Genomic DNA, 18386 nt, shown 5'->3' with positions numbered 1-18386 from the left:
CCTCCCCCATTAACCTCTCCTTCTTTTCATAGAAATGGAAGCCCCCCTTGAGTACTAGTCCTCTCTGGGACACCAAATCACACCATAACTAAGGGCATCCTCTCCCACTGAGGCCTAACCAGGCAGTCCAGCTAGTGGAAGGGGAGCCAAAGGCAGGCAGAGTCAAAGATAGCCTCCCTGCACAATTGTTACGGTACCCACATGAAGACTAAGCTACACATTTGCTACAAATGTGTAGGGGGCCTAGATCCATGCCCTGTATGTTCTTTGGTTGGTGATACATGCTCTGTGAGCCCCCATGGTCCCAAATTAGTTGACTCTGTAGGTTCTCTTATGGTATCCTTGACCCTTCCAGTTCCCTCAATCATATTTCCCACTCTTCCAGAACTTTGCCTGATGTTTAACTGTGGTTCTCTGCATCTGTTTCCATCTGCTGTTGGATGGAAGCCTCCCAGGAGACAGTTATGCTAGCAAAGTAACATTTATAGTGTTGGGTTGACTGTCTCCCATGGGATGGATCACAAGTTGAGCCAGTAATTGGTTGGCCATTCCCTCAAACTCTGCTTCATCTTTATCCCTGTGCATCTTGTAGGTGGGACAAATTTTGGGTTGAAGGTTCTGTTGATATCCCCCTCCCTCTACTGGAAGTTCTACCTGGCTACAGGAGGTGACTATGTCAGACTCCACATCCCCTGCTACTAGGAATCTCAACTAGGGTCACCCGTAGAGACTCCTAGTCCTTCTCCCTCCACCCCCGGTGTGCAGGGATTACAGGTGGTATGTCCCACCTCATCAGATTACAAAGTGCTGGCATGAGACCTATGTGGGGAGACCAAGCTGCATAAGCACTCTGTCAACCATACCACATCCTTCCACTTGAAATAGCATTTTTGTCAACCTTAGCCCACATGGGAAAGTTAATAATAACTGTGCTGACATTCATAATCTTGTTTTGAAATATCCCCATTCAGGAAAACATAATTACAGATGCCATGTTACAGTAAATCCCACATTGCATATTTTGTCAGACTTAGTTAATGAACTCTGCATGTACGTTGTTCTCTCTCTCTCTCTCTCTCTCTCTCTCTCTCTCTCTCTCTCTCTCTCTGTGTGTGTGTGTGTGTGTGTATGTGTGTGTTTGTATGTGTTTGTATAAGCCTGAGGTTTACATAAAGTTGTGTGTCTTTCTCAATCACTTTCCCCTTATGTTTTTGAGACAGAATCTCTCAGTGAATTTAGACTAGAGTTTATGGACTGGTTAAACTAGTTAGTAAGCCCCAGGGATCTGGCTCTCAATGCTGAGATCACAGGTCCTTTTACTTAGATGCTAAGAGGATCAAATGCAGATCCTAACACTTCCTTAGCCATTTCCCTAGGCCATGAGTGAACTCTTTAGTTTGCCACATTAAATTTAAGATTTGTCTTTAGTCTCTCATATTTTATCTGCAGATTTCAAGTGTATGGAGGCTCTGGGCATGGAATCTGGAGAGATCCATTCTGATCAGATCACTGCATCTTCACAGTATGGCACCAACTGGTCTGTAGAGCGCTCCCGCCTTAACTACCCTGAAAATGGGTGGACTCCAGGAGAAGACTCCTACAAGGAGTGGATCCAGGTAGGTGGCACAAAGTTGGGCACAGTTGAGATATATGAGGCACCTGGAAAGGGGAAATGGGTGCTACGTCAAACACCTACATGTGATTAGGGGAAAGAGCTCTGAACAGAATTCAGCCTATGCAAAATGATCATATTTACATACAGAGGAGCAGAGATGACTCAGGTGGCCCCCAGAAAACATTCTTTTGTTCTCAAGTCCTGTTTGCAGCTCTTTCCAGAGTTTGAATAGAAGCCCTATTTCCCCTACCAACTACACACACATCCTAGGCTGACACCTTTTTACTTCACTGATGAAATGGAGAAATTCTGTCTATAGTGTGTGTTTGAGATCTTTGTCTACAAGTGTTGAGGGTTTTTTTTTGTTTGTTTGATTGGAGTAGAACATGCAAAATACACATAATTCTGTATAGCTAATTGAGGGCATCTGCTAATTTGTATTTATGGACAAGTATGGAATCCACATATGTGCTTCTTCATTAATGATTCTATAGCTACTGCTTTTACTAGGCTCCTAGATCCTTCTTACTGCAGCCACATAGAGCCACTGGTCCTCATCCCCCAGGTCTTCTACTCTCACTATTTTCCAGGAGTCATCCCTGGTACTATTTTGAATACTCACCCTTGTGCAACCTTGACTTCTAGATGTCTCTGCCTGTATTGTTTATTTGTCTTCTGATTGCAACAAAATATCCTACAAAAACAACTTAAGGGAGAAAGGATTTATTTTTATTCATGGTTTCAGGTGATACATCAAGATGTGGCAGCCTGAGCAAGAGGCAGCTAGTCACATTGTATCAGGAAGCAGAGAAAAATAAATTCTGGTACTCAGCTCACTTTTTCTTTTTAATGCAGTTCAGGACCTCACACCATGCCATCCACTTCTAGAGTGTGTTTTCTCACCTCGACCTAATCTAGAAAATCCCTCAAAGATATGTCCAAAGATTTGTTTCCTTTGTGCTTCTAAATCTCATCACACTGACAATCATGAGTAACCATCACACCATTACCCAATGCCCTGTGCTTGGTTTCATGGTTTCAAGGTTTAACCTTCATTAAACCATTGTTTAATGAAGCATGTGCATGTGAAAATTTTGCTTATATGCCAACCGATTGGCCAAAGAGTAAGCAGAGCCTGTCTTTCATTTATTGCCTGACATATAAAAGTAACTAACTTCCAGAGCATCTCTATGCAATAAGAAAGCTGACATGGTTTATCCTCTCTCTTCATGTCTGCTGAAGTTTCAGTCATTTGAGCACAAATATAGGATTCTGTTTTACTTTGCAAAGGTCAATATTAGTTTAACATACACTTAAAGTAAAAGAGTCCATTGCAGGAGAGTGAACTCATGCTAACCTCTGAATGTTAACACTGAGCCATGTAGAGAAGGTGGGAAAAGATGAGGCCTTACTCGGGATTGCTGAAACCTGCTCTAGATGAAGCCAGAGGTGAAGTTAATTTGCTCATGGTAGCTTGTCTTTCCATGTCTCCAAACCCAAAGCAGCTCCTTGTGAATGACAGACACAGCTCTGGGGGAAGCTTACATTATTGCAGTGCTAAGCATGTCTGCATGGTAATGCGCTTCTATTCTGGGTAACATAGATTTTACTCAATAACAGGGACCCTGTGGTCCTGCAGGGGTTCTGAAACTGCCATAGTTGCAATTCTTCTGCATGAACCAGTTCTTCATTGGCAGAAATACAGCAACAAAATGGGCACTTGTTAATGGGATGGGATCTTATACCATTTTCACAAGGTGCAATCTGAGATAGCTGCAGAATACTATCCTTTCTCTCATGGGATAGTGTGATCAGGAGTGGTAATAACTACTCCTCAGGATTATTTCTGTTTACATTCCTCCACTACTGGATTGCCTGGGGGCAGGGGTTCAGACCTTTACATACCAGACTGAGCAAGTGGTGGCTGTTACCTGAAAAGCAGAAGAGGAAGGACACTTGGGATAATTATCCAAGCTGTTGAAATTCCTGTACAAGCAGTTCATGTCTCATTGCCAAAGCTTTGTCACCCAGCCACATTTAGCCTACCTCTCCATAGGGACTATATTCAGTGAGTGTACTAATGAGAGTGACATCTCTCATAAGCTCATTCCCATTATTGCTTGTCTCTGAGGTGCCCTGGCCACTTAACAGCGTTTGGACACTTTTCTTTCTGAGGTAGAATCTCACATAGACCAAGATGCTCTTCAACTCCCTAGATACCTGAGGATGACCTTGAATTTCCAAGTCTTTTGCCTCCTCTCCTGAGTGCTGGAATTACAGATATGGATCAAAACACCTGGCTTTATGTAGTGCTGGAGATGGAACTCAAGGCTTCCTAAATGCTGGGCAAATGCCCTTTCAATTAGCCACATTCCCAGTTCCAACAGGGCACAAATTTGATCCAATACCCTGGATTAAAGGACTAAAACTTCTTCATTTTAAAAGCAGAAACACTGAGGCTGAGGAAAATCAGCAAGTAGTCAAGGTCACAGATAGGACCCTGAACTTGGAAGTAAAGCATGCTGTGCTTCCAGAGCCACCTGCTTCTTAACATCACCAAATGTGGTGAATTTGTCATTCATTCTGCTTCACACTCCCGGATCGCTTTCATGGGCACCAGACTCTATCCTCCTCTCCTTCTCTCTCAATGAAGATGCTTCTATTGGCTATGTGTAGGGACTGCCTCTCAGTAGCTATGAAAAGTGACTATCATAAAAGCTGAGCTTCTCATTCACACTGAGGTAAAATGGTCTTCCTTTTCCCTTGGCCCTCTGAGCTCATTTACACACTTATGTCTGTGTTCACAGCAGGAGCAGTTATCAGCCACCCATCACCTAATTATGAATAATTTCATGTGCTTCCAGCTTTTCTGAAGCTTCTTGGAAGTGTTTGGCTGGTTGTTTTCATCAGATAGATATTTTATAAATTAACCAACAAGTACAGCGTAATTCAGATGAAGGGCCGAGGCAGGCGCTGCTAATCACGCAGCATAGCACGTACGGCAGTGTACACGTACACTTCTATTTTTATGCACATGATTATGCAGATGACATTTGTCTTGATTTTCAGCTTTATCCCATTTTGCATGAAATATGCCCCCACAAAACACGTTGCTGTAGCAACAACTAGAACAAATACTTGCATGTGTTAAGTTAATAAAGCAACATTGGAAACTGGCTTTCTTTAAAGACAGGAACAGCCTTCAGTTCCCATTGTTTTCTCTAGGAAATTACCAAGTAACATTTTTAAAAAAACCAACAATACATTGTTAGCCGTGGATATGAATGTCCACACTGGCGTTTCCTGTGAGAACTGTTGTCTGCAGGAAGCATCAAAACAAGACAAGGAGCCGCCTGGTAAGACAGAACATGAAGGGAAGTCCCAACTGGAAGTTTCAACAATGGCTACACCCTGATCAAGGCCTCTTCACAAAAACCTCTTGTCAGTGAACACAGATGAGCACACTATAAGATTTGCTCACTCCCCTACCCCACAAAATATTGCATTCTGTGGTCTGTATTCTAAGGTGCTTACCTTATCAACCATAATCTTTCTCTTTCACTGTATCCATGGTGCAAACAAAATCCTTATTTTTGTATACATCATTAAAGCCTACCTTAGACTCATGGAAATGAGGTCCTTTTCCTACAAACAGTGATGTAGCATTTAGTCACCAAAGCACCACCAGTCGCAGTACTAAGAATCTCAGAGGAACATAGGCTGTGTTTTTCTTTTCTTCCACACAAAGTACATATCATGTTGTATTTGTTCAAGAAACATGGTCTCATAGATACTAACTTTAGCCATTCACACACAAAGCAGAATTTAATTTGTTAATTATTCCAATGTTTTATTAATGATGATGTTCACCACACTGTAAACAGATTTATCCTTCCAGCTTTAATTAAAGCTCTTGGGAGCATTTTCCTCAAAACAACTGTGACTTTCCCTGATTAAAATGCCAGGAGATAAAAAAAAAAAAAAAATGCTAAATCAAGAGACGCAAGCCTGGGTGGGAGATGAACTCTACTGATCTCAAATAAATAAAAATGGCACCAGGGAATAATCTGTGACCCCAATCCCCAGTGACTTCAGAAAAAGAATTATTTGATAAACCAACTCAAACTGCAACTTCATTATTTTCCAAATGGGAAGGCATTGTCTTTTGTAGAAAAAGAAATTTTATAACTCCTTATTTATGGCTCTGAATACTCCAAAGGAGCAGAAAGCAGTAGGCTTCATAGCCACATTGTTTGTTTGGTAAGATATCCCTGGTGTGGATAATTCACACCTGAACAAGCCTCTAGTAGTCAGTTATAACTTGCTGGTACTGGAATCTGAGGAAACTTGAATCATGGGATAGGGACTGGACAGATAGCTGTAGATGCATGAGGTCCTGAGTCCACCCTGAACCTGTGTAAAAAAGCCTTTTATAATGGAAGTAGTCTGCAATCAGCACTAGTGAGAAGGAAATAGGAGGACCCCTGGAGCTTGCTGCTGTCTCAGTCCAGCCCATTTGGAAAACTGCAGGCAACTGAGAGATCCTGTCTCAAAAATTAAGGTAGACAGACCCATGCTTCATCTCATCTTTGACTTCTACACACACACACACACACATACACACACACACAATATACACACAAGTATTGAATTGTCTTAAAGAGAAGACAAAACCAGTTGGACTTCTTTCAAGGACCAAATGAAATAAAGGTTTCACTAGGAAATCAACATTAATATACATTTTAATCATCTTTTATGTAGGAAAAAGTGCTTGCTTATCCAGTTCAAAGTGTTTGATTGGAAGCCCTTGCTTGCAAATTCGAGAGTCTTCCCCAAATTGAAAGTTAGAAACTAACATGATTTATCATTAATATGTAAACAGCTATTATGTTAAAAAATTTTGGACAGCGTTTTTTTTTTTTCCCTTTGTACTTTCTGGTCTGATCCTTTGTTCTCAGATGTTAAGTATGGAACAGGTACCTCATTTGAAATCATTTTCAAGTTTTCAAGACATTGCCAGCATCCTTCGGGTTTACAATCTGTAATGCTTTCTTCATGATCTCTTCCATCTGCCAAATTGACTAATCCAGAATGTGTATACAGCAGGGTTATTCTGACTGTAAACACTCTGTGTTTATAAACCAGACACTCTAGGGGGTGCATTAACTCATTCAGATCATTAGCAAATTGCTGAAGCTACAATAAAATGATACTTTATAAATCTGTAACTAGAGAACTGACAGAAATAGCTCACTGGGTTTCCCAAATGTGGAATGATGCCTATAAAATATAGTCTTAGCCAAATTAGGAAAGTACAGGTGTTCAGTTCAGTGTGCATTCCTGCGTGTGTGTGTGTGTGTGTGTGTGTGTGTGTGTGTGTGTGTGTGTGTGTGTGTGTATTGCAACTAACATTAGTACTCTAAATGTTTACCTGGAAGGTATATAAAATTTGCTTTAAAATATTCCCCCAGGTCAATCTTGGCAAGTTCCTTTACTTTGAATCTAAAGACTTCTACTTCCCAAATAGACCAGTGTTTTGCACAGGTCTGATACTTAGGCTGTGTTCACACCAAAACCCAGGAGTTCATTGTTGCAGAAGCTCCTGTCCCCTGAGCCACATTTCCTAAAATTGTCTCTCAGACTTTGGCTTTTAATATTATAGGTCATTTGAAGGTTATAAACAGAGATACATTAAATACAGATTTTCAGGGGTTTAAGGGGTGAATATGATTGTGGGTAAGTAGAAATTCATGTAACATAATTGTTTCAATATTTTAACTTACTATTTTGTCCTAGAGAAGTTACCAAGATGGTTTAAATAATTTTGGTTAAGTTGACCACTTAATTCTGTTTTAGAAATCAGACAAATGATTTTGCTAATGGGTATTTCATGTCAGCCCTCCCTAGAGAGCATGAATAATGTTTGCAAATAATGTTGAAAGGCCCACTGTTGTTCATTTAGAACTGTACTGAAAGGATATGTGCAGCTTTGCCTCCTCATTATTGTAATGACAGTGTCTTTTTTTGAACCTACATTCACAGTTACATCCTAGAAGAGATTGTTTCTCCTTCCTCGGACACCTCAACTCAAAGTGTAGGACCAAAAGTTGGGGTTAACATCATTTTATTTTGTTTGCCCAGGCCCAAAGGTCCAGAGATTTGTGAGATGGTTCAGCAAATCAGAATGTTGACACCCTTGTTACTACTCAGCTCTTGTAAGCTATGCAGAGTGTGTATCCATCTGAAAGCAATGTCCTGAAGAGCAATAACACTTTGAGTCCCATCTGGCCTCTGCTTAGTTACTGTTTGGAAGATAGTGTCTGGTAACTAGAATCATCACTGCAGAAGCTACAATTTTGACACAGAGCTGGACATTTATTAGTGTGGGCAGAGCTCAAACTGTGTAGGCATAGGCACTTCTCTGTGACTTGCAGGCTGATGAGCACTGCCCCTGGGGTATGCCCAAGTGGGCCCAGTGCCTTTCTACACAATAGTTGTGACTACAAAGACATTTGTGTAGATATTTATATTTTTTATGCCCAGCACCCCCCCCCAAAAAAACAACCATCAAGAGGTGGCTCACAGTACCCTGGACTCAGGTGTTAAATCATAAGATGGATCAGACTTCTGAATGGCAAATGATTTGCTAGTGTGTGTGTGTGTGTGTGTGTGTGTGTGTGTGTGTGTGGTGTGTGTATGTGTGTGTGTGTGTGTGTGTGTGTGTGTGGATTAAGCTAAGCTACTTGATGCTCTTTAAACTGGAGTCTTGTTCTTTTGTTTTCCAAGAATATAAATATATTTGTTTACCCTGCTCAGGAAAATCATATCACTGATTTCCCTTGTTGTTTATCTTAAGTTTCTCTATTTTTAGTTTTTTTAAGTGAAGTATTTTTTAACTAAATAAATACAGATGTTATTTTAAACCACCATGCAATCACACTCAAAATTCAGAGATAAGAATGAGTCTGGGGAAGAGAAACACAGGATGAAATTGTCAGTCATAAGTGACAAGATCTGAACAAAATGAGAATGAAATTAGCTCTCCTGCACATGTAAAATGTTTCACACGGGCATATTTTAGATCTCCTGAAGCATGTCAGTCAATCAAAAGTTTATTGTTGTTGTATTTAACTTCCAACATATTTCAAAGTGAGGAACAGAGGTTACAACACCTGCCTATTATTTATTAATTTATCTTTTCATGGGAAATAATACCACATTTTATATCTGTTACCTAAACGACAGCCCATTAAGTGCTCCTAGTTACTAGCCAGCACCAAATCTGTGGACCAATGAGTAGGGATGGCTGATGGTTTCACATCTGTTTTGGGTGAAAAAACTGTTCCTGTCTGCAGTACTGAAAATTTAAAGAACTTCTGTTATTATACAATTGGGAATCCTCTGGGAGTAAAATGTTAATGAAATCCATAATGTGCACAGATTTTATGATAGCAGTTTTAGGAAATTCCTTTGGTGAGGTTTGTTGATTTCTGTCCCAGTGGTAATAATTGTACCTTTTACAGTGTGTGTTAATGTCAGCATTTAGGAGCAACAGCTACGTTTATGCCTCGTGTAATGTAACACACCCATTCTTAAGCTTTAAATAACTTTCATATTGTAGTTTGAAAACCCCAGGGCAAAACCAAATCCGTTCTTCAGAACTGGGAAGAACCCCTAGGTTGAAACTTCGAGCATATCCAGAGATACCATCCTCCTTGATGGAAGAGAAGTATATACCCTGGTATCCAGGCTTAGATATGGATGCAGACAAAACATCTCTTGTATGTTTGGAGCATCACCTAAAAGCTCCACATCAGCATGAAAATTTTGGTCAACATCAAAAGAGTAGTTTCAGTTTCTTGACCTGAGAGGAGACTGATGTTCGAGTGAGTGTATGCATACACAAGTACACTCAACCTCCATGTACGAGCACACTCAAACATATGTGTATACAAAATACATGCAATTTGTGAGCATACATAAACACTCATGTGCACCCAAATACCTATGCCTGTATGCATGCACACACAAACATCCACGCATACATGGATTATTTCCTTTCTTCACCCTTTCCCTCTCCTCCCTCAGCCATCTAATTTCATTCAACTCTAGGTTCCAACAAAGAGAGAAAAAGTACATTAAATTTTAAAATGCTTTGTATATCCCAATAGTAATAAAATGCATTATGCTTTTGTATTTCCAGCAGTTGACAAGAGTGGGCATTTGAGACTAATATCACACATTATGACTAAGAATAATCACATGTGCACTTGTGCATGTGTCTTGTGCTTTAATTTTTTTCACCAGTTCTCTTTGCTTCAAGGGGTTAAAGATGCATTTTTGACATTCTTCTAATTGCCTTGTGTCAGGAGAACAAAGCCTCTGTTCTAGCGAAGTTTTATTTTCCTTAAAATTCTAATACTTTAAACTTCTGACTACATTTTATGGATCTAACAAAGAGAATAAACAAGCCCTTTCATTCTTTTAGCAAGCCTGGGAGGGCTATCAGTACTGTTCTTCAGGGGGTAGGTGATTGGATAAGACAGCTTCTCTGGGCCTTTCAAGCATTTAAGATTCCATGATTCTATTAAAAATAAATGTACTTGATCGGCTAGTGCTCTGAGTTTACCTGAGATGAAAATATAAGTATGTTGGAGCGTAGCTGGAACTCATTTTAAACACTATTGATAATGGCGTGAGGCAGCATGCAGCTAATTTTTTTTCCATTAAGAAAGTTTTTTTCTCGCTTAGATGAAGTAATTGTTAGGGCTGCTTCAACCACAAAGCTGTCTGAGGAGTTCATGCTGAAACTCTGCTTGTGGTGGGTCTGTTTCTCTTGATTCTTCTGAGCTGGTTTGCAGGAACATACAGTCCATGGGTGACAAAATGAAACCCATACATTTGCCTTTTATGTGCCTCCAATCCTGGAGGAAGTTTCTGTGAGGCTGGGGCTTATCCTTATTCTGTGAGTCTGGCACTACAGACTGCTTCCACCTTAAAGTTTGACCAATACCCAATCTCTATATCTCCTTAAACAAAAATCATGTTTGTTTCTGATCACACCACCTTCCTGAAAAAGGACATCTTGGCTGTCTCTGGCTTCTAGACTTGAAGTATTTACATATTGTGAAAGCAGGTAAATCCTACCTCAGACTAGAGAAAGACCAGACTCAGCTAGGCTCCTAGCTTGCAGGAGCAAGGACTTAAGCAGGGCCTTCAGTTTGAGAGGCTCTGGGAATTAAATACCAAATTTCTACTGGGAAATACTCAGGATAATGAAAAGACATGAGGAAATCATAAGAAATGCGAGGTCGTGACGGATCCTTTTGCTATATTAAGAAGCATATGGAGCTTATAGGAAAAAGAAAAAATAACTTTTTAAGCTCCTAATTTTAACAAAATAAGTATGCATGCGGTGAGCCAAACTTGGTGGTTATTTAAACATATCCCATAAAATCCTTTCTAATGAAAGATCCATAACAGAGCTCGTGCCTCTGTGGTGGATCAGTTGCTTTTCTCATCCCTGTGATACAACCTGATGTAAGCAGCTCAAGGGAAGAGACTTTATTTTGTCTTACAGTTTTGGGGATATAGTTTATCATGATAGGGATGGGATGACAAAAAGGGCACAAAGAACATGATTGTTACATTGTATCCACAGTCAGGAAGCAGAGAGATTGGTGCTGATGCTCAGCTTTCTACTTTTCCTACAGTCCAGAACCCATTTGATAGAATGGTGCCACCCACAGGGTGGGTCCTACTCCCTCACAGACATCCTCAGAGTTTTGTCTCCTAGGTGATTCTATTGTCAAATCGACAATATTAACCATCATATATGTTAACATAATTTTTAAAGTATTTTTTAAAAATCCAGACCAGGTATTACTAACCTCTATCAATATTTCATAGTGTAAATATTATATCATTCTATAGTTTAGCACCTTTCCAATGATTGCATGCATTTATAATAACAATATCAACCAACCAGACCCCCCAGAGCTCCCAGAAACTAAGCCATCAACCAAGGAGTACACATGGCTCCAGCTGCATATGTAGTGGAGGATTGCCTTGTCAGGCATCAATGGGAGGAGAGGTCCTTGGTCCTATGAAGGCTTGATAAATGCCCCAGAGTAGGAGAATTGAGGGTGAGAAGGTGAGAGTAGGGTGGGTGGAGGAACACCCAATAGAAGCAGGGGGAAGGAGGATGGGATAGGGAGTTTCCAGGAGCTGGAGAAAGTAGGAAGGGGGATAACATTTGAAATGTAAATAAAATATTCAATAAAATAAATTTAAAAATTGTAATCCATACAAACATAAAAAAGATCCAGACCAAGTGTTGCTAATCTCAATATTTCCTAGTGTAAATAATATATTATTCTATAATTTAGCATGTTTCCAATGATTGCATGCATTTATAAAGGCATCATTATTTATTTTGAAAGCATCTGTACCATAATGAAATAATTAATTTATTAAGCAGTTATCTAACATATTAAAAAATTCATGTACACTTGTATGCATGTAAAATATGCATACACATATGTATGTATGACATGGAAGAGAAGGAAGGCAGATAATACTTTTTTGTGTGTTTAGTATGTTTTCTCTAAGGTCAACTGGCTATTAAGTAGACAAATCTCATTTAGTGCAATATCCATGAAGATCATTTTTTAAGACTTCTGCATGGATGTTCTATGTCTGGCAGGGAGTATGAGACACTATTACATGCTTCCACCTGGAAACTGAGCTGCACTTCTCAACTCCACAAGGCAGTAACCCAGCTCTCTTAGAGGGAAACACCACTGCTTTCTACAATAGTTTACATGAAAATCTCATTTCTAAGTCACTTTCTACTAAATGTCTAGATTTGGGATATTTGTGTTTCTCATTTTAGATTCATCTCAATTAAGATCTTTTATCAAACACAAATCATACAGATTAAGAATCATCATTCCATTTCTTTTTTAATTTCTGGCATTTTAATTAAGACTATGTGAAGTGATGTGCTATACTTTGCATCTCAGAGTATAACTGCCATGTAATTGAATTCTCCCCAATCAGAAAACCTGCTAGGTCCTGGGGGAACAGGGAAGCTCTTTGAAGCATTCCAAAGCATTTTAGTTCTATGTCTCTGCCAAGAAGTGTCTCCTCAACTCCTTCTTATGTGTTTACATCCATTGCAGCCCAGCTACCTGCGTCAGACAGGTGACCTCTTATCATTGCCAAGCATGTGGTTGAAGTGTCCAACCATAACTCAGCCAGAAAGCTGCTTTCCACACAAGTATGGGGAACTAAGTTTGTTTCCCTGGACCCACAGAAAAAGTCGGAGTGACAGTGTATACCTAGAATCTCCATGATGGAGAGGAGATGGCAGGAAGGTCCCTGGAGATTTTGACCTCCTAGCCCAGTCAAATAGATGAGAAAGACAATGTCTCAAAACTAAGGTGAAAAAGAGATTGGGGAAGACACATGATACTAAGCTCAAACTTCCACACACATATGCAAGTTTGCATGGGTGTATATACACACACACACACACATACACACACACACACCTCCGAATGGGCCCAGTGGATGAATGCCAGTCACTTTTCTAGTATATTAGAGATTCCCAGCTGAGGCAGGAGGAGGCAAACAGTACAATACTCCTGTGTGACATCTGTGCTATGTCCTGTGGTTTAGCAAGTTGTCAGCCAGGAATATATATATATGTATATTGCATTGTGTGACCCAGGCTCAAATGCTTGAAATTAGCAATCTGGCTTTTTCTCGAATCATGGAAATAATTTGCATTTGTGTGAGCTGATTGCATTTGGATTGTGAAGGAGGCATGTGGTTCTCATAGCACTGTGTTGCCACTTTGTCCCTTGCTTCAGAATGAAGTAGAAAATTGCAGCTCTCTGGAATACACCTCCTTCCTTGTCTCCATTGCATACTCCATCCAGGCAGGTCCTAGTGGATGCTCTTTTCCTGCCACAGCCTGGGTTTTGTTCAGCTCAGCTACTATGAGTTCTAATCATGAGTCTTAGTCATTCATTCTTTGAAACTGTGCTTTTGAAAGCCTTAACTATCCCCTTTATAAAAGACTCTCTGGAAAAGAATCAGTATAGCAATGAATTAGTAAGGTTTCTAACAGGGAAACGCAGTCACTGCTCATTTATCTGTCCTCAGAATGATAAGGCTGAGGGTGGTGACCTATGCCAGTAAAGCTAGGGCTCTAGGGGAAGAAGCTTCAAGTATGAAGATAGGCAGGGCTACTTAACCAAACCCAGCCTCAGGCTAACAGACAAACAAAACACAGAATAATGGTCTTTCCTCCAGAGACTGCACACAATTTGTGACAGTTGGCACCAAACAGCCTGATCCTTCTCTTCTGTCTGGTTTCTGGGCCACATCCATTCTAGCCTCAGGTTCAGTGATCCTGTCAGCTCCTGGAAGGATGTTTTATGCCAAGTAGAGGAGTTTTCTCGACACCTGAACTCACAACCACTCCATCAGCACATGAAACTCTCGTTACCGAGAGAGGCCCACCTACGTCAGTGAGAAATCCATGGAAAATCGTGTGAAAGGAAGCTGTCAGAGTTTATAGGGCAAATGACTGATGGAGGCCATTACTCCCATCTGCAAGCCTTTAGTTTCCAGAAACTTCCCCCAGCCCCCGTTTGTTTTTTAAACCAAGATTTTATACAAAGGAGAAATTAGTGGAGCAGGCAGATGCTGACTATAATTGCTTATCACTGGTCAGTCATTTAGGAATTACCCCAATGTAGCAAAAAGAGTCATATGGGCAGAATAGAACAACATTGTACAGGGGGAAGGGATGCTACATCTGTGTATAGACAGGTATGCACTTGTGTGTGCACACAAGTAGAGTTCAAAGTTTAATCTCAGGTATCATTCCTTAGCAGCTACTCACCTTGTATATGAGACAGTGTCTCACATACCTAGAACTCACCAGATAGGTTAAACTGGATGACCAGTGAGCTACAGATATCTTTCTGTATCTACCTTCCCTGTGCTGAGGTAATAAATGTGTGCCATCTCAACAGCTCTTGCTGTCCACTTTGGCAGTTACAATCATGTCTTTATGTTTCCACAGCCTGCACTTCACTGACCAAGCCATGCCCCTAGCCGAAACACCATTTTAAGCAGAAAGATTCCTTCTCTGTATTTAATATTTTCTTGATTATTTTTGTTTGAAATCTTTTTAAACTGCCAAGAAACTAGGAAGGGGTGTGTGTGTGTGTGTGTGTGTCCTTTAATATACCTTGGATCCAGCTTAGCTCTGCTTCTGCCTGGAGTATGTCTGCCTTTTGTAGCCCTACAATGACACCTAGATTGAAAATTCGGTGAAACTTATGACTTTTTGGTGGTACAGAGACTTTGATGTTACTTTTGCCAAAGTACAAGAAAGGTATAAGTTAGTCTGCCTACACCCTAGACTAACTGCTCACGCATAAACACCCTAGCCTGTCAGGTTTATCTTTGCTCCTCAACAGGAATGTGGGCAGGCAGGATCAAGTCTTTGAGACTGTGTAGATACAGTAGAAGAGCTATTGCATCACTGCTGCCCATTTAGCCAACTTCCAGAAGAGACACTAAGTTCATGAGAGGCCATTTGAGAAATGAATAACAAGGACCACTCCACACAGGGTGGGCCCAACCAGGAAGACTCGATGGCACTCAAGCTTTAAGTAACACCTTTTCAAAAGGACCGGAAAGCTTATGGAGAGTTATAATATTCACAGTGCAAAATATGAGGTTAAGAATAATCGCATTCCGCCTTACTGTTAGTGGCCTAGACCTTTTCTTCTTGACTTTAATATCACACAGTTGTCGTTTGTTTGGAAGAAAGGTGTTTTAAATCTTGCCAACCATGCTGGACTTTGGACAGCATTGAATTTAAACACAGGGAACACTGGTGCCATATGCTAAGAATTAGAGGGTATTTAGGAATCATGAATAAAACTGCAGAAGACTCATTCCTCCAAAGAAATTATAATTTACACATACACATGTGCACACACAAACCAACTACAAAACTACTAAGTAAAAATAGCCTCACAATCTAATGGCCCTGGTATAGGGGTATGCATTATATGTCCTCAGATAGTCCCCATAATAACCTGAAAAGTAACTGAGTATTTTTCTGTTGCAGAGAGGAAGAAACTAAAGCTTAAATTGGAATTGGCTAATTGAATTGCTTAGCCAGGTCACTGTTCTTTGTCAAAGTTATGCAACCACTTCCTGGGTCTCTCTCTTTGGCCATGACATGCCTACCATACCCCTCTCCCCCAGTTTTCCTAAGCTCAGAATCTGCTAAATTCAGTTCAGCCTGTACTGGGAATGTTTGTTTGCTTGCTTGCTTGCCCTTTTCCCTCTCTTACTGCAAGACAAAATCTTGTAGCTCTCCTTTCCTTTGAATCCTCACAGAGAACATGTAGACACACCAAACACTTGCATTGTAAATAATTGCCAGCCACTGCCTTCTCTTCAGGATGCTCTGCACACGTTCAAACTGCTCTTCATACTCCCCGACCTGTCCTCAATGTTTGAGGAGCTAATGTGGCATCTGAACAGCAGAGGGGACCTGCGGAAAGCTGCACACCATTTGTGTAATGTTTTCTCAACGTGCTTTGTTTCTAGTGTAGACATAAAGCCTTACATAAGATGGAGGAGAATGTTGCTGGCTCAAAAGTGGAATCCCAGGGAGTGCTTCTCTCCTACCTTGGAATGCCTCGTTTCCCAGAGGCAGAGAAAACAACTCAGTAGTACAGTGTGTGGTATTGAGCTTGGAGTTAAATCAATGAGGCTGCCCTTGTCTCTGTAACTATCAGCTGCTTCATGTCTAGATTCCTGCATTTCACAAAGGCCCACAAAGAAGAATGGAGTCCATGTGGTGTGTTAGTGGTGTGTATGTATATAGACTATGCTTGTCTCTGTAGTATATGTATGTATATATGTAATTTTTCTCTGTGTGTGTGTATAGTGTATGTATGCGGTATGGTACAGTGTGGTGTGGTTATGTATGGTATGTGTCTGGTGTGTTTCTTGATGTGTAGTATGGTATGAGTATGTGGTGTGTGTGTGTGTGTATGTGTGTGTGTGTTTGTGTGTGTGCATGTGCATGTTTTATCTCTATCTGTGTAGTGTATATAGCTGGGAGAAGATATGAATGGTGTATGTATCTCTGTGGTGTGTATATGTACATATGTGTGATCTCTCTGGTGTGTCAGATGTGTGTGGTATGGTAGTGTGGTATATGTGTGTATCTATGTATTGTATGTCTGACTATGTATCTGTGTGTATGGTGCATGCTTCATTATGTGGAGTATGTGTCTATATGTGTATGTATGTAGTATATGCTTGTCTCCTGGTATATGTATGTATGTATGTATGTATGTATGTATGTATGTAGTGTTTCCTCTATGTATGTGGTCTGTATGATATCTTTGTGTATGTGAATTCACTTGTTTGTATGTATAGTGTATGCCTGTGTGTGTGTGTGTGTGTGTGTGTGTGTGTGTGTGTAAATTCACATGTCTGTATGTATGGTGTATGGCGCTGTGTGTGTGTGTGTGTGTGTGTGTGTGTGTGTGTGTTTGATTTGGGGTCTGAAGAAGAAAGTCACACTTATTCTCTGAATAAGTCTGCCAAGAGATAAAAGGCAGAAGAGCAATATTAATCTCTGGTAGGCAACTGGGTGAGATTTTGCTATTCCTTTTGCTTCTTTCTCATAAACCCTGAAAAAGAACCAAGTGGAACTGCTTGCTAGTCAAAGACTATCTTAGAATTAAATTTTTCTTTTAAAGTTGGTTGCTACTGACTTGTGGATTAACACAAGAATAAAAGAGTGCCAAGGAATCAGATGCAGTTGCAACTGGAAGTGGGTTTTCTCTTAACTATGGTCAGAAGGATTCATTCAACCGTCTAAGATAACCAGAGAACCTTGTTGGATCTTTGTCTTGAACTTTAAAAAAACCATCCATAACTATCAGCTTATTTTTCCACCATATAATATACAAAGTAAACGCTTCCAGTAGCCCTGTGTGCAGGTTAAAGTAATCAACAAGGTAGCTATAGATGGCCTCATGTTTCCCATAACTGCACAAAATATCTAATTTCCAAAGAAAAGCTGTTGATCATATTTTTGCTGCCTCAGAACTTGAAGACCAGAATGGGGTTCCTTGAGCCATCCAGGCTGACTCTGGACAAGCGAATCTGTCAGTTTGCTTTTCAGTTTATTTATTCAGAAAACTTTCCTTGTTTGATAGGTGGTTTGAAGAAGGTAACACATTTAAGTTTCTCCCTTAAATTAAATATCCTAAACACAGAGGCTGCAAAGCAGATTTTCTATTAAAAAAAAAAAACAACAATTTTACTTATCAGCATTTTTCTAAATAAGACAATAATTGTGACAAAATGATATAGAGAATTATGTTATTAGCCATCAGAGGATCATGTTATTAACCTTAGGTGGTTGTGTTCTGATTAACATCTATAAAAAGCCAGAGATCCTGAGTTTCAAGCAGACAATGGTCAGATGCTATGAATCAGCCCCACTCAGCCTAGAATAGCTGAGGTCTACATGCCTGGCTAGGTCAGAAAACATGTGTTTTATCTAAGGAAATGAGACAATTACTTAAAAATATTTTCTTTAGCTTTAGTATCAACTGATGAATTAAACAGCCTTGAGTCATCAGAGATGTTCTGAAGAAAATCTGCCATGTCTTCCCCTCACAAGCAGACTTTCCGGTTTTTAATCAGACCT

The 18386-nt window shown here is 40.2% G+C and overlaps 1 protein-coding gene across 1 annotated transcript in view; it reads left to right on the top strand.

The window, feature by feature from the left end:
• Nrp1 (neuropilin 1) overlaps window positions 1-18386 on the top strand; it is a 151070-nt gene that overhangs the window by 80586 nt on the left and 52098 nt on the right. The window contains exon 7 of the mRNA XM_052167390.1: window positions 1450-1616. Within this exon, the coding sequence (XP_052023350.1) occupies window positions 1450-1616 (167 nt within the window). The remainder of the gene's footprint in view (window positions 1-1449; window positions 1617-18386) is intronic.

Source organism: Apodemus sylvaticus, chromosome 21, assembly GCF_947179515.1.
Source record: "Apodemus sylvaticus chromosome 21, mApoSyl1.1, whole genome shotgun sequence".
NCBI lineage: Eukaryota > Metazoa > Chordata > Mammalia > Rodentia > Muridae > Apodemus > Apodemus sylvaticus.
Note: the sequence above shows the minus strand (reverse complement) of the source record. Positions and strands in the feature narration are given on the sequence as shown.